This window comes from Spea bombifrons, chromosome 7, assembly GCF_027358695.1.
Source record: "Spea bombifrons isolate aSpeBom1 chromosome 7, aSpeBom1.2.pri, whole genome shotgun sequence".
NCBI classification, from domain to species: domain Eukaryota; kingdom Metazoa; phylum Chordata; class Amphibia; order Anura; family Pelobatidae; genus Spea; species Spea bombifrons.
The window spans coordinates 10,448,680-10,464,544 of record NC_071093.1 but is presented as its reverse complement, the minus strand read 5'-3'; the positions used below and the strand labels follow the sequence as shown (position 1 = coordinate 10,464,544).

General features: G+C 36.8%; 1 protein-coding gene across 2 annotated transcripts in view; it reads left to right on the top strand.

Moving 5' to 3' along the window:
- STK39 (serine/threonine kinase 39) overlaps positions 1-15,865 on the top strand; it is a 95,028-nt gene that overhangs the window by 40,227 nt on the left and 38,936 nt on the right. Inside the window, exons 11-15 of one of the 2 annotated variants that reach the window (XM_053470843.1) lie at positions 2,083-2,151; positions 2,498-2,620; positions 3,147-3,182; positions 7,390-7,449; positions 9,617-9,684. In XM_053470843.1, the coding sequence (XP_053326818.1) occupies positions 2,083-2,151; positions 2,498-2,620; positions 3,147-3,182; positions 7,390-7,449; positions 9,617-9,684 (356 nt within the window). The remainder of the gene's footprint in view (positions 1-2,082; positions 2,152-2,497; positions 2,621-3,146; positions 3,183-7,389; positions 7,450-9,616; positions 9,685-15,865) is intronic. The other variant, XM_053470844.1, reaches the window with a different exon arrangement.

Below are 15,865 nucleotides of genomic sequence, written 5' to 3'. Positions count from 1 at the left end.
GGGAAAACCTTGGTGATTTTCTATTACAAGAAGGTTGAGTTAATCCTGTATCATATATAGGATTGGTGAGATGATTGTATTTAAGAAACCAAAACCACTTTAGTATGCATTAGACTTGTGCATTTGGATTCGTACATTTGACAATTTTGTTAATTTGTCAAGTATCTAAAACCGAGGAGGGACTCCAAAAAAATGTTTTTGTTTGTTTTTTTTACTCTTACTCAGGCTTACTCATGCTCTTTCACACTCTTTCTCACTCTCTTTCACCTTTCTTACACTCAATGTCTCCCTACCTTCTCTGCCGACTGTTTCCGTCTTCCCGTCTCTATTCCCACAGCTCTTTCTTCTTCTCTTGCCGCCTCTTTTTGTTTTGTCTTTCTTCTTTGTCCTCTTCAGTCTCTCTTAGTACTTCTGCAGAAGGGTAGAGCGACAGGGCGGAGCCACAGGAACAGCCTCTATCCTGTTCCTCCAATCAGGGGAGAGATTGTGCCAGGAGGCTCCACCCTTTTTCAGAAGTGTCCCTGGAGGCTTGGTTCACTGAGAAATGGATGAAGAAAGGAGACACGGGGTGATGCAGATGAAGAAAGAAGATAGAAGACAGAAGAACAAGAAGAGGCAAGTGAAGAAGCGGAGCTGCAGAAAAAGAGATTGGAAGTCGTTGGCAGAGAAGACAGGCAGACATTGAGAGAGAAAGTGAATAAGGGTGTGAGAGCATGAGTGAGAGCATGAGAAAGTGAATGAGGGTGAGTGACAACAAATTTTGTTTCCAAATTTTAGAAGCTCTACGAATTTCGCACAAACCAAATATGGCAGGAAATTAAATTAATTGTCCTAAAAAGAATAAACCAAAAACGAAACAAAAAAAAATAGTCTGAAGCATTTTCTGGTCAATGCAATTTGCATTATGTGGCTCTGATTTATGCTTTCTTAAACAATACTCCAAGTGAGGTCTCACCAGTGATCTGTACAACGGCATGAGCACTTCTACTGCTAATACTTCTCGCTATACAACCAAGCATTCTGCTAGCATTACCTGCTGCTCTACTGCATTGTCTGCCTACCCTAAATCCCTTTCCTCGCACATTGAGGTCAGGACAGTATCAAATATTCTATACTCTGGGTTTTTATGCCCTAGATGCATCACTTTGCATTTATCCGCATTAAATGCCAGTTGCCACAGCTCTGCCCATGTTTCCAGTTTACCTAGATCGTTTGCCATTTGGCTTCTCCCTCCAGGAACATCAAGACATACCTGCCTAATCCATTCAACAACATTGGGATCTAATGTTCAACTAGGAATGACTCGCCTAGTCGCACCTCCCAGTCACAGCCTGTGATTTAGTTATTCTCAGTGCTTCCCTACACCTACCCCTACGCCCCAGTCATGACCCTGGTTTTGCTTCTGCGGCTGGTAATCTTATTTCTCCTCTCAAGGACATATGGCACCAGGAGCTGTATAATGCGTAGTTCAATCAATGATCTGGCTTTCAAGATATTTCACTAATTAAACTATGCATTATACAGGGCCAATCAAGCTCTTCTGCCATGGGAAGCTCATTGGAGTTAACCCTTCATGCATAATGAAGTCAGGTTGAAACTGTAACTAATACAAACTACGTAGATAATCCCCTTAATTAGTTAGAAAACCATTGCTCCTTTGTGATTCAGATTACAACATGAGGATTAATATGTTTGTCTTTTTTATGTTATACTTTGCTTTCCATTGCTTATTCCATGCCAATAGCGCCTCATAATTTATGTTCAACTTTCGTGTATTATGCATACATCTATCGTTGCAGAAATCTCCATACAATAATTGGCCAAGTGTTTAAAAAATCATATCCTTGCTGGTTAATCTTATTAAGACAGGCTACTAAATAATGGCTCATACTATTTGGTTTTCTGAAATGAAGCACACTTGGTTTTAGAGATGTACATCATGCATTAAAAATATGGTTTTTTTTTAATAAAACCCAGTTGCTATTTTATCAACCAACCTGTGTAATGATCCATTCTGTACTCAACCAGTCGATCGCAAGATTTTTCAGGACAGTCTGATGTTATTTTGTTTTGCTCAAGTAGGATGAGCAGAATCCTGGGAAAACGAGTTTGGTTCCAGGGTCTGAGAATGAGCAGGATGTCAGCAGAAGGGTACTTGACTTTTTGGATTAGGAATTAGTTTTCTGGGTAATCTTAGTGTGCTTTTCTGGGTTTGTGTTTTCATTTTGGTACCAACCGTGTCGCTTGCATGCAAATCTTCATTTCCTTTTTCTGTTGCGGTGACGTGATTGTTTTCTGTAAATCATTTTATGTAGCGATGTAATTGTGTGATTTAGTGGAGTTTGTAACATGGTTATCAGTTGGGTATTGCTGATTTATTGTGGACAATTAGTCCTGTTATAAGCCCCATTACATTTCAGGACATGACTTGTCTGGCATTAGTCCGGTAAAGCACAGTGATGCTAACACAAAACATTATACATTTCTCTAATTATAGGTTAGGAGAGTCCCTGGCTCAAGTGGTCACCTCCATAAAACAGAAGATGGCGACTGGGAATGGAGCGATGATGAACTCGATGAAAAGAGTGGAGAATTTAAAGATTCATTTTCCAAAGAGAAGGTACATTTCACAGGGAATGTGTCGGCTGGCACAATTTCAAGCAATTACTTGAAAATGTTTTAAGTGACCTGACTTCACCACATTATAATATCACCAAGGGCACATGTTTTATAGGATCATGCTGTATCAAAAACCAAGTTCCCTTTATTAATTAGAAGAACAGGGCCGCTAAATCCCAGCTAAAGAGTCACATACATAGAATGTATTTATCTCACCTGGTAGTACTTTTTAAATATGGTTGTGTATCCTGCAAAAATTCAAACCACACAAAATAACCATTCCTTTCTCTTGATCTATACATTTCACCATAATGTTATTGATACAACTTATATTTTTGTAAGCTTAGCCCTTACTAAGTCCAAATATTCTTTTTGTTCATTACATGTAGTATCTATTTCATGTTATTTAAGTTAGTTTATAATTAATTTCTATTTAACTTAAAAATGGCCAAAATTGATTTAGTTAGAGGTGGCAATAGTAGCCTTTTTAAATATTTCTTTTCTTTTCTTTTCTTTGTTTTCTTTAGTCCAGAAGAATCGACAATGACAATGAAAACACAGAGGTATGAGTTATGTCTTACTTTGTTACCTGAAAGTATGTTGAGCTTTATAAAGCATGTTAAATATTTTCCTTTTAATGAAATTCTTGATAGAGAATGCAGACTTGTCACTCTCCCCTTGTAGCGTTGTGTGTAAGGCACTGAAGACTCTGGGATTTTTTTTTTATCATCTATTATTGTGCACAGCTTGACATTCTTGTTTTGTTCTGGTCATAATCCCCTGCATTTGCTTGACCTTTGTGAAGTTGCTGTAAACGTGAATTTTTGGGGAATTGTCCATAAAAAAAAAACAGAAAAAAAACAACTAATCTTCATTGCTTCTTAAGGTACCTCTTAGGATGCGACCTTTACCAATGGAACTTGAATACATAGCGGATGGACAGCTGCATGTACAACAAGAGAAAATACAGAAATACTAAAAAAATAAACAAGAAAAAATATCTAGTATGAAAATAGAAATATCATTGTAAACATAATCTTGTTTTAAGATTAAGATCTCCTTAATTGTACCGATATTATGTCCAGTTAGCTGGTCTTACATTCACCAGCTGCTCCTTCGTTTTCAAGTACCTTACTGTAGTTTCTGGCTGCATGTGGTGAGAGTGTATGAGAGAGTTGCTCTGGGCATACTTGGGAGCTCTCCTGGCTAAGTCCCCCAAGCTCTCCCTCTTGTAGGGAGCAGGGGGTATCTACAAATAGGGGTAGGGTCGGAGACTCGGAGACTGCTGGATCCCCAGATGCTACATTAAGAAAGCAGGGCCCTGTACACACAATTAAGAAGGGAAAATAATACAAATAAAACTATCCATCTTGTATTACCACTATGAAGTGCATATAGCTAAAGAAAACCTATATACAATGAGCTACATGCTATGACACCTCTAATGCTTATGTCACTGCCTTACCTATCAACAATGGAGTCCCCTCTCTGGTGCCTGAGTACAGCTTCAGCCGATTACTAGTATTTGGATTTTTACAGTGAGTTTTGCTCTCACACTCTTAGCGATAGTCATTGAAGCTGGGAAGCCCCTAATGACAACTGGAAGTCTAGCAACTGGAGGCTGAGTGTAGCTGAAAGGTTTGTGTTATGAATGAACATACAGAAAACAATTTATAGTTTTCCATTAATTGATTAAGATCGTGCAAATTCATGTATCTCAATGGGATTCGCAAAGTTGTAAAAGTGTCACAGTGAGCTGCAACGATGTTATTGTCAACTATTGCAGAGATTGTTATAATGATGCGGATGAAAATGATGGAGAGTTGCAGTAACCAAATCAGATCAGAGCAATAAATCTCATTCTTCTTATACCTTGTTTTTCAGTTGTAAGCTAACTAAGATTTATTAGAAACCCCTGTTTGCATAGTATTACCTGGAATAACATTACCATAGCTAGCTTTAAAAGAGCCAATTGCGATGCCCAGAAAGAAACTAATTTTTCCAAGATTTATTGGTAAATTATTGCGTGCCTCGAGTTCTACAAAACATTATTTAAATGGTGTTTTCTGATTATGAACTTGGGGCAGTATGGTCATTATTTACATAAATATACAGAACAAGAAATGTTAGGACTGGCAGGGATCGACTGTCTGGAACCAGGTTACTGTCAGAAAACAATGCTTGTTGCCCAGAGAAAGCAGCTTGTAACTGCTAATGAACGAGCTGCTTTCTTAAAATTCTTGGAATATTATAAAAAAAAATTAAACTTTCTTAAAAAAAGTGTCATTTTAACTGGAATCTCTACTATTGGCATAATTTAAAGGGCTTGTCCTTAGAAGGGTCATCGTGCAAAGATATGCAGGTGATACCGACCTGAATTTTGGTGTGGTTGCGGTGAAAGTCAACGAAAAGCCTGCAGATTAAACTATCGTTCCCCTCCATTCAAAGGGTTCACACAATGTATTTAATATTCCTGTATACGAAAATATTTGAATTTGTTTATGTCACTAAAAGCCAGACATTAACGATGAATTCAATAGAAAAATACCTATATTTTTAGTTCACAATTATCTTTTATGCATCAGAATAGCAACAAAGCCGATTATTATTTTTTCTCATTTGAAAATGAGTCTGAGCTGTTTGATGGATGTTGTTTTAATCAGCAAATTTTTGTTAAACAGAACATTTCAGCTTTTTATCACAATTAAGACTAATTTTGTTGTTCATAAATATCTACTCATATCTGCATATGTGGATATTAAAGAGAAACTTTTTTTTTGTTATATTTTAGTAGTTCTTCAACAGTTTGACTATTCATATCTTATTTGAGCTTGAAATAGGATATTTTTCACCATAATTATGCAGTTGCATACCTTACTAAATTATTTGCATTTACTTTAGTACATTAAATTTTAATGTCGGATTCTGAAGAAAGGATGACTTCATTTCCTATATTTTTAAGCGACCTCTCTTGAATCTTGAAATAGATTTCATTGACTAATGACAGCTATGGAAAAAAAAAAGCCTGACTATTTTTGCATTTCTAGCTTCCTCGTCTCAATGGTTTTGTAAAAACATTTTTTTTTTCCAAATCTCATTTATGAATTTTTTATCTTTCAGCATTGGGTATTACTGTAGGATAAAAGGCCATACCATTACAACTTTTAATTAGTGATCAGACCTTGAAATACATAATTATGCACTGAAAGACATATGTAATTCCAGATAAATGACATAGATATCGAATTCTGCTGGTGTTAAAATGATTATAGATGCAATTATGCTTGTTCTAGCTGCAGTTACATAGGATAGATGCAAACGTTAATGGAAATTGTGTAATCAGAATGTAAAATGTTTCTGTTGATGTGCCGGACTAGCTGCGGTCATTGTGATTGAATAGCCAATGAGAAATATATTTTCGGGTCATTTAGCTCTAACAATAGAAGCAAAAATCTTATTTTTCCCTAAGTAGAACCCCTGTTATTCAGCCATTAGTCCATGGACCCAATTCAATTACTCATCTTAACTTTATTTAGTCCAACAGAGGTGAAAACTCCATGTTTTGCTATTTAGCACCCTAAATAAATGAGTAAACCACAAATTAAGGTATTGGATTCTAAGCTAAATAGGCTAAATAACATCTGCTACTACTGCTACTACTATCAGCCAGAGCCGGCCTTAAGTGTTCTGGCACCCTGTGCGGACTACTCCTCTGGCGCCCCCTTCTCACTACCCCCCCTGCCCCTTCTCACTACCCCCCTCTGCCCCTTCTCACTACCTCCCCAACCGCCCCTTCTCACTACCCCCCTCTCTGCCCCTTCTCACTACCTCCCCCCTCTGCCCCTTCTCACTACCCCCCTGCCCCTTCTCACTACCTCCCCCCTCTGCGGTTGCTGAAAACTTCACAAGCAACTGCTCAGTGCCCCTGCCCGGGACTTTAATTAAAGCATCGTTTTTTGTTTTAACTTTATTTAACATGAAGGATGTTAAATAAAGTTTAAAAAATAAACAAACAAAAAAAAAACAATGTTTTAATTTAAGTCCCGGGCAGGCGCCACTGCTGCCATGGCGCCCTGTCTCACAGGTCGCACACCCCTAAGGCCGGCCCTGCTATCAACAATCAACAATTAATGAGATAAACACAATATAAGCGTAACTTAAAAAGGGGCAATTTTTCCACAAGACATTAACAAATGTCACCTACAAACCACAAAATACATTTGAATTAATTATAAAGGACCAGCCAAGCACTTCCTGCAGCAGAAGCGGGGATTGGCTCTTCATAATGTATATAACAGCACCTAATTTTCATTGACATTAAAAGACCTTTGGGTATCACATTTCTCAAGCATTTTTGTGATGCTAACATATGCAGAATTTTGATTGTATCCTTAGTTTTTTTTCTATTAATATCTGACAGGGTGAGAGTGTTGATGCCTGCCATGAAACTTCGCAAGCCTTTAAAAACTAGTTGTTTTATGTTATTCTTTAAAATTGTTATATTCTACCCAATCTTCACAATAAAATAACACGTCGAGGGAGATATGTACTTTACGAATGCAAATGCAGACTATTATTATCGTTCTATTTCATAAAGGCCTAGATATGCCAGTTTCAATGCTGAGATTACAAAAATATGCAAAACTTGAAGATTTTTCTTTTTTCATTTCAATGACAAGAGAAAAAATAGAAATGTAAGGTACCTGCCAAACAAAATAACAGACAGCGAGGTTACACAGGTCTAAATATGCCAAATCTCTCTCTTCACAGATTTCCCCAGATAGTAATATGGAAACACGATTACAAAATATGATTATACAGGATACTCAGGTGAGCAACTTTTCTGAATTGAGCTTTTTTAATAATTTGTTGTAAAATTGTATTAATTTAACTGCTATGAGTCCCTTAGTGGACAGGGAGTGTGAGAGGGGAGTAGGTAGGGAATGAGCAGGGAGCATACATGGTCAGGCGCTGCTCCATTTCCCGAAGTAAGAAGAAACTCAGACTCAGAGACCCAGGGAAGCAGGGCTTTACCTGGAGACTCTGGAACAACCATGCTGAGGTCCCAGGTATGATCAAGAACATTCATAAACAGAATTTTCATTGTTTGTAAGGCAGTGTATATGCTAAATAAACAGGTTTAAGCATATAAAATGAAAAAAGACACTTGATATAAAAACAGTCTACCAAAACATACAATTAAAAGCAGTTTATCGTGGTTTGATTTCAAGTAAAATGTAGATTTATGGCTTTTTAAATTCTAACTGTAAATATTTTTTCTGGTTAATGAAAAAGTAGGGATGTTATGTTCTTGCAGTGGTGCAGCACACTGAAGTTTATTTATGTCTGGGGTTTACTGCAGATTAGATTTGCGCACATGAACCAAAATCCATTCAGATTATCTTTTCATTTTATTTTTGGTCATTTCATTGCTCCCTGTCCTTTAAGTTAGGATGAAATTCAGAAGACTTTTTTTATTCAGAAATTCATTGTCACTCAATCTCACTCTCTGCCGCCCTTTTTTCTTCCTCTCTCTCAGAATCTCTCTCAATGTCATCCTACATTTTCCGTGTCCCCACAGCTCAGCTTCTTGTTCACCGCTTCTTCTCCTCTTTTTCTTCTTCTTTCATCTCTGGTGACCCACTTCTCCCGGGCCTCCAGGGGCACTTTTGCATGAGGGCAGAGCTATGATGCACACCACGGGGACAACCTCTTCCCTGACCATTTTTCCTTTCAGAGCTGCTTAAGATCAGCCATATTCTTAAAATGTCTGGTGTGAACGGCTCAAGTTAGAGCCCAGACCCCTCTGAAATACTTATTTTCTTGTTTTGTTAGCCGTTCTGTACTGGATTTACTTCAATGTTTAGGGTCATCAGTTACTGATCTTCAGTTGGCAGACAGCCATCCTAACCTTATCCTTTATGATTCCTCGATAAGCTTGGGAATTCAGTGTCCCCTAGATGATGGCAAGCTGACTAGGCCCCGCGGCAGCAAAGCAGCCCCAGACCATGATGCTCCCTCCACTTTTGGGATAATGTTTTCATTATTTTTGTTTAGTGTGGCATGTTTCACATTAGCAGATGCTTCTTGAGAATAGGAAACTCACAATGTTTGATTGTTTTTATGTCCAAGTAACAATAAAACACACCCCCAATCTTGTTTCACTGATTTGACTCCAGGTTTGCTAACTCCTGACTACAATTAACTTTTGTTGAAGTGATTAGCCTAGGGGTTCACACACTTTTGAATGTTTGAATGATGTATTCATTATGGACAAAAACAAAGACTCATTTTTGTGCTATAAGTTAAAATTGTGTTTGTTCATTATTGTAACTTAGATGAAGATTATATTATATTATATTATATTATATTATATTTTAAGACAAACTTATTCATAAATGCTGTTAGTTCCACAAGGTTCACTTACTTTTTCTTGACACTATAACTGTGGGCAGTTTTTTTCTAAGTTGTTAACAAGAAGCATGTATAATTGTCATTTGAACATTCTGGCATATGTGGCCCTGTGTGAGTAAACATGATGTTTACAGTCCAAGGAGTGCTAAGGGTCCTTACAATACAAATAAGGAGAATATATTACATAAAGTATTATCAGGCTTCAGACTTTAACTATAAAACTCTGCTTTCATAGAGCTTTTGTAGCCTTAACGGCTGTACTAAGTAGAAAGTCACTAAAAAAAGAGCGTAAAGTCATTTTTTTCATCCTCTAAATTACAGTAAGTTTACTTCTATAGAGACTCCACAATATTTTATATTAGAATGTAGCTCAGGGGCAACCAGGCTTCTGTGTCTTCATGATTCAAGACGTTCCAGCATAGAGTTGTAATCTGATGGCAGCAAAAACTGTAAGGGAAGGCCCTTAAACAGAGGTGGGAAAGCCTGAAGAGACCATTATACCAAGAAGGTCCCTGCGCATGTGAGGTTTGTCCACCAAATGGAATGATTAGGATTTCATATCTTGTTATATATTTTGTTCTAGGCACAATCGAATGAAAGCCACCAGGAAAACAGGTTTCCAGCTGCTGTCAACCTTGTACTTAGACTGAGGTAAGGAGCTGTTTCCATTTCCATTTCATTGAGACCCAAATCTGAGTATTTTAGGAGTGCTAAGGGTTCTGTTCACTTGAGTTTAGCACAGCAATACGTACCACCAGATGGAATGCTTATTCACCATAAGTAATCATTTAGTCTACTGAAGGTCAAAAAGTAGATACTAGTAGGTTCTCCTGAGTTGAGGAAGTAGAATACATTGCTAATTAATTTTACAAAATTTAACCCTTCCAAAACCCTACATAAATTGGGTTAATAATGCCTTGTAGCTGGTTTTGAAAAAATGAAAAAAAAACAATAATTATCAACACATTGGCCCTGCCAATTTAGCTGCCAAAATTTGGACATTTTTTCTGGTTAAAAGGGGGGTTTAGGATGGACCTGAAACTGAAACTTTTCATTCACCCTATTCTTTCCTTACATGAAAAGCCCACTCTCCATTATTTTTTTTTATTTATATTACGGCTGCTGTTTTTTCTCTTATGTGACAGTCTTAGGGTTCTGACATTAAATGATTGGTTTGTTTTTCACTTTTCTGCTGTGAACTTGTAGTAACATGGTCTGAAATGAATGCAAAGAACCTAATAATGTCAGTGTCGTTTATAAGGAATGACAACTGTTCTGTTCTATTTTTGTTTTTCTGCTAATAGGGCAATACAAATATTTACAACCTTATTTTCTTTGGTCTGGGATTAATACGCTCAGACTACTTATTGTCAAGATGAATTGCTGTCATACATGGAAGTGTCTGTGGGATTTCTAAATACTTTATTATGTTTCGTTGTTTTTTTTTTCTTTGTGGGATCTCGGTAAGATATTTTAATGAGCTTCTTTCACACTCCAGCAGTCTGTCTCTAGCAGAAGTAAAGTATGGCTGTTTTACAAGATGCATGTTTGGAACATTTTTCACTCGGAGATTTGATCTGCAACAGTGTAGAAATGACACACGCCTTTTAAAAGAACATTGAGACTGTCTGATATGAGCCGAGGCTTAGAGTGATGTCCTCATCAGCACACCCACAAGGGCGGTGTGGAGAGACATTCTGGTGTTTTATAGACTTCTGAAGATATTTCATGTCATCCCAATTCATAAGCAGCAGGCTAGTGAAAACATTGCAATCTTCATTTTATATACATTTTCTTTGTGAGAAGAAGAATCAGGTTTCTATTTCTGCTTTATTTGCTATTAACCAATACCTTCCTAGTCCGAGGAAGTTAAGTGTGGTCCTGTAGATGGCATCTACAACTTGTGTGAGGTCCAAGTAGTTCTGTGGTTAGCTTATTGTCATTTTTTTTTTTAAATTACCCATTTGAGGAGCCAATCTCCAGTATTCAATCAAAAACCTGTCGATTTAAATCATCAGGGTTCCAGTTTTTGGTGCGTTTTCATGATATAATGGTAAAGAATACAAAATAATGTTCCAAGATATATTTTCCACCCCTTACTTCCGCATACCTGCAAAACCAAGATGAAAAATTAGCGAAAACAAATCTTTTTTTTTAAATTAGTACATTTGTGATGTATCCAATGAAATATATTTAGTTATAATAAACACGTTAATTACATGTTTTCACTTATAATCAGCTTCCACACCCAGGTTACAATATGTATTAACGCAATTTTGTAAATTAATGTCCGAGAAAGCGTTAAATACAGTTGATAAGTTGGAGACCTGTAAGTTTCATATATTCTTCCAGCTGCGTATCTCCTTGAAATATCCTATCGGTCACAGATATTATTTTACTGCACCTGTCCTCCGTCTTTGCCCATAATTCCCTAATGATGAAACCTGGAGTGAAAGAACCATGAATAGTATACCTCCCACCCCTCTTTTCAAATTTATCGTCACCATAAGTATAAGAGAAATCATATTTAACCATTTAGGAATGGAATAGAGACCTTGCAGTGTTATATTTAGTAAAAACCAAAATCAAGTATACCCTGGAATAAAATGGGAGTGCAAGTTGCTTTTTTTGATGAATAATTTGTAGCATATGTCATATTGATGATTAGTTAGATAATGCGATGTTTATTTGAAAAGAAAACAGTGCAGCTCCTTCTTAAAAAAAACGCTTTGAGAAGATTGCAGATGGTTGAATTACATAAATTGAGGAAGTGGCGGGTGATTAAGAAATTAAATAAACAAATGAGTGTAGCTGCGAGGCACTTTGCAGATGCATTCATTTAATTATAAAGCGATTCGCCGACCAAAGGTAGCTTTTCAACAGTATGCTGCATTAAAACAATATTCTGCAATGTTTCCAAAATGAAAACGACGTCCCCTTTTTGAATCAATTTCTTTTTAGCTTTAATATTGACAGATGAGACATCATCAAAAAGCCGCTGCTCTGAGAGGACGTTAAATATGGCTGCATCTGAATTCTGCTCTGCACGTGTTTCTAATTTTCCTGTGTGTCGGAGGGGAGTCATGGGCTACCCAGAGCCTACCCTTGTGGGACGCAGCCAGGACTGCCCACTGACGCTAGGATATGGCAGAGCTCGGCACAGTCCTCCATAATGTAAATGGGTCAGTTGGGGGTCAAAATGCAGTTAGGACCCTACTGCAATAAACGCACAAACCACTGACATTTGGGGGACAGAACTCTGGGATCTTTTCTGTCGTTGTAAATTTATATTAGAATATGGTGATTCATGTTCTGCTTTTAAACTATAAACAAGAAATTCAATTTAGGACTTTATCCGAAAGAACATAAATAAGTGTAAACTCAGCAGTAAAAGTAATTGTTTTCTATGTTATATTTTCTTCTTATAATGCTCATTGAGAGGCAAGAACCTTCCGGCTCCAGCAGACAACCACAGGGACCTCAAAATATTTGCAACATCCATATGGTTATTTCTTCTGCCTACCCTGAATTGAGTGGGAAAAAAAATAATTGTTAGAAATCTGTTTATAGATTACAGAAAAAATACATGGCTTAGGTGTCATGTTTTCTGTCTCTCGGAGAGTTTTGTTCTTATGTTTTTAGTATAAGCAATTAAAATGAATTTCTCTGTAAGAACATAACAATTGACCAAACTGAATGAGACTATTAAAAATGGATGGAAACAGTTACAGCAAACAGTACAAAAAATGTAATATCAGTGAATCTTTCCGTATTATCCTCCCAAATGATAATAATAATTCCATATTGTTCAAAAAGCTGCTTTTATGTTGTTTGTATATAAATGAAAAATACATAATCTTCCATTAATGGGGCAATGATTAGTGATAGATTAAGGAAACTTCAGGCAAAGTACTTAGCCTTAATAATTGCATTTTCTGTTTGTTATTGCCACAAGCTTTCTTTTCTTTTAACCCCTTAAGGACAATGGGCGGTACCTAAACCCATTGAAAACAATGCATTTTGAGCCCGTACATGTACGGGCTGTGTCATTAAGGGGTTAAATAAAACAGGTAACTATATGCAGACATTACAAAATACAACAATTACTTCTTTTTTGTCTTCTTTCATATAATCCACACTTCCCTTTAAAAGGGAACTGCTGATGTAACAACTTTCACCATAACTTTTACCATAACTAAATTAATTTATTGCTGATGCTGTTTGTTTGTCAATGAGAATAATTATTTTTGAGATATTGAGTAAAAAATTAGCTTTGAGACCCTACCCAATCTAACTTCAGGGCAGGGCTAGGTAAATGGTAGAGAATCATCATGCAGATGCAGAAAATAGCAAGTTTGAAAAGCGGGATTCTTATAAACAGCATTTTATTTTAAAAGGAACACCCCAGTGTCCCAGGCTGCTTCATTAACAACGAATGCATTTTAAAGAAGGTAAACTCATTACCTTCAGGAGAAGTTGCAGCTTCAGAAATGTTATATAACTATCCTTTATGAAGCACTAACGGTGGAAATGCAGTGGAATTCCTCCTCTGTGGTCTGACGTTACTCGTCACCGATTGGCTACTTGAAACAGCCAATCGGTGGCAGGTAAAAGAACCCATCGAGATCAATAGAAGTGCTTTCTGCGCAAATGGACATTTGCAAGGTGGACACCACTAGGGGCCGCTTAGCTGTCCTGTGGTTTTAAGTGCAAACCCAGTATTTCTTTTCGCATTGCTTTCCTAACATGACATTGTGAATTCACAGAGATTGTCAGTCCAGTGTTTAAATCGTTGCTACGCTACTTTTATTTCTTCAGATAATACATAAACAGTGAGAATCCGGCTGAGAATAATAATTATGCACAGGCTTCAAAGAAAGTATTGTTTTGAAAAGTAAATTGCAAACAAACCTGGAAATATAGTATGCATTATGCAGCTTGTCAGTCATTCGTAAACAGAGGGCGAGCATTTTCCTTCAAACCAATTAACTGTTTCAGTTTGTAATTGAATGTAATTAAATCCTTATTGTTGTGTGTTTCAGTAAACCTGTTTAATAATAACTACCTATTAAAAAAAGCTTTTATGTTTTAAAATCTAGCTTTTACACAATGACCTCATATTAATTTTATGATCTTGTGTGCTCTGTAGGGTACAATGGCCAGGATTAGACCTGCTGTTTAATTAGTTAAACAAAAAGAGCTACCTTCTCGACGAGTGCAAAATTTGCACTTTTATGCTTCCTTTTAACGTTACGTCTCCTCCTTTGGGATTTATTTACTATGCTTGAGGTTCTTCACTTTAGTAGACATTATGAAGGTCCAACCCCAGAGAGCTTCTGCTGCAGGAAGAGCTTGAGTGCCCCTATAGAATGGGTCATTAAATCCATGAGATCTCTTCAAACTCTCCTCAACCATTAGATTATACATTATATACAGCCAACTCAGCCCTTCTTGCTTCAGAAAACTGCCAGTGTTGGCCACCATCATAGGACACAAAGCGAGAAATGGCCTCTGAATCTTTTTCTTTCTAATAGCGCCCACTACACAGAAAAAAAGTGTCTGAAAATAATGAGAACCACCACATCACGTCCAACAAAAGGTATACAAAACATCACCAAGAACAGACAGCTGCTTCATATCTTGTCCTACGGTGCATCCCGCTTGGGAACATCTCACAGTTTAGCTCTCTTGTGCCATTACAGAGGAAAAAAACTCCATCAACAAATCAGCCTGATTCTGTCAAAAGGGCAGTCCAGAACCCAAATGTGAGGCAAATTCCATCTGCACAAAGGGAGCCAACAACAAAATCTGTAATCATTCTACAAAATACCTTTATCATGTGTAAAAAAACAAGACATTTTGAGACAGCATAGACCATTGAGACACTGGAAAGGACATGTATGCAAATATAATTACATTCTGAAATATGAAACATAAAAGTTGTTAATATTTCTGTATATTTTGTTTCTGAAGCCAACAAATTGTCTATAATTTTTCTTTATGCAAAGTCTTTTTTTCTGACTTTAAGTACGCCTGATGATCCCAAACAAATATTTTATGTACATTTTTAAAGGAATTATCATCTTCTTGCTCGTGCTTCATTTTGGTGTGCAGAGGACAGTGAGTACACAAAAGAGATTAGTTCTAATTCAAGTGCTATGTCATCCCCAGGCAACTTTTGTGTGTCTAGCGAGGTGCAAAATTGTCAAAATTAACATATTATAAAACCAAAATATTCTAACCTAAATCAAAATACCATGCGACACAAATATATATATAAATAAAATGAATAATAATACTATATATATATATATATATATATATATATATATAGGCTTTGTGTAAAAACACCTGTGAAAAATGCCGTTAAGACATATCGGAGGCAAGGTAATTGCTTATATTACATGAACACCTAGTTATGTCACTGCATCATGCCTTTGAGAGATCATGGTAGGAACAATATGACCGGCGCTTATTAAGCAGCTCATAGAGGTCGTTCAGTTGATAGATGCATTTGGTTGGCGTCTGTGTTCTTCCACTTTCTTAATATATAATTTGTGCTGTCCGGCCACGCTGATGTTTATCAAGGTTTCATGTTAGTGGTAAAATTAAGGAGAGTCTCGATCATTTACGTTTTACTCCGAAATTGGCTTTCTGACACTACATCATGAAATAAAACTTTAAATCACCACTGGTAGGGACAGGAGGCTCATCTTAGCGGCCTTGTAGAGAAAGAACGTATAATAAAGCTACCAAACACTAGAGTTATTTGAGAACTCCTTCACTTTTTCAGTCATAAAGGTATTTTTCCCATACATAAAATTTAAAGTTA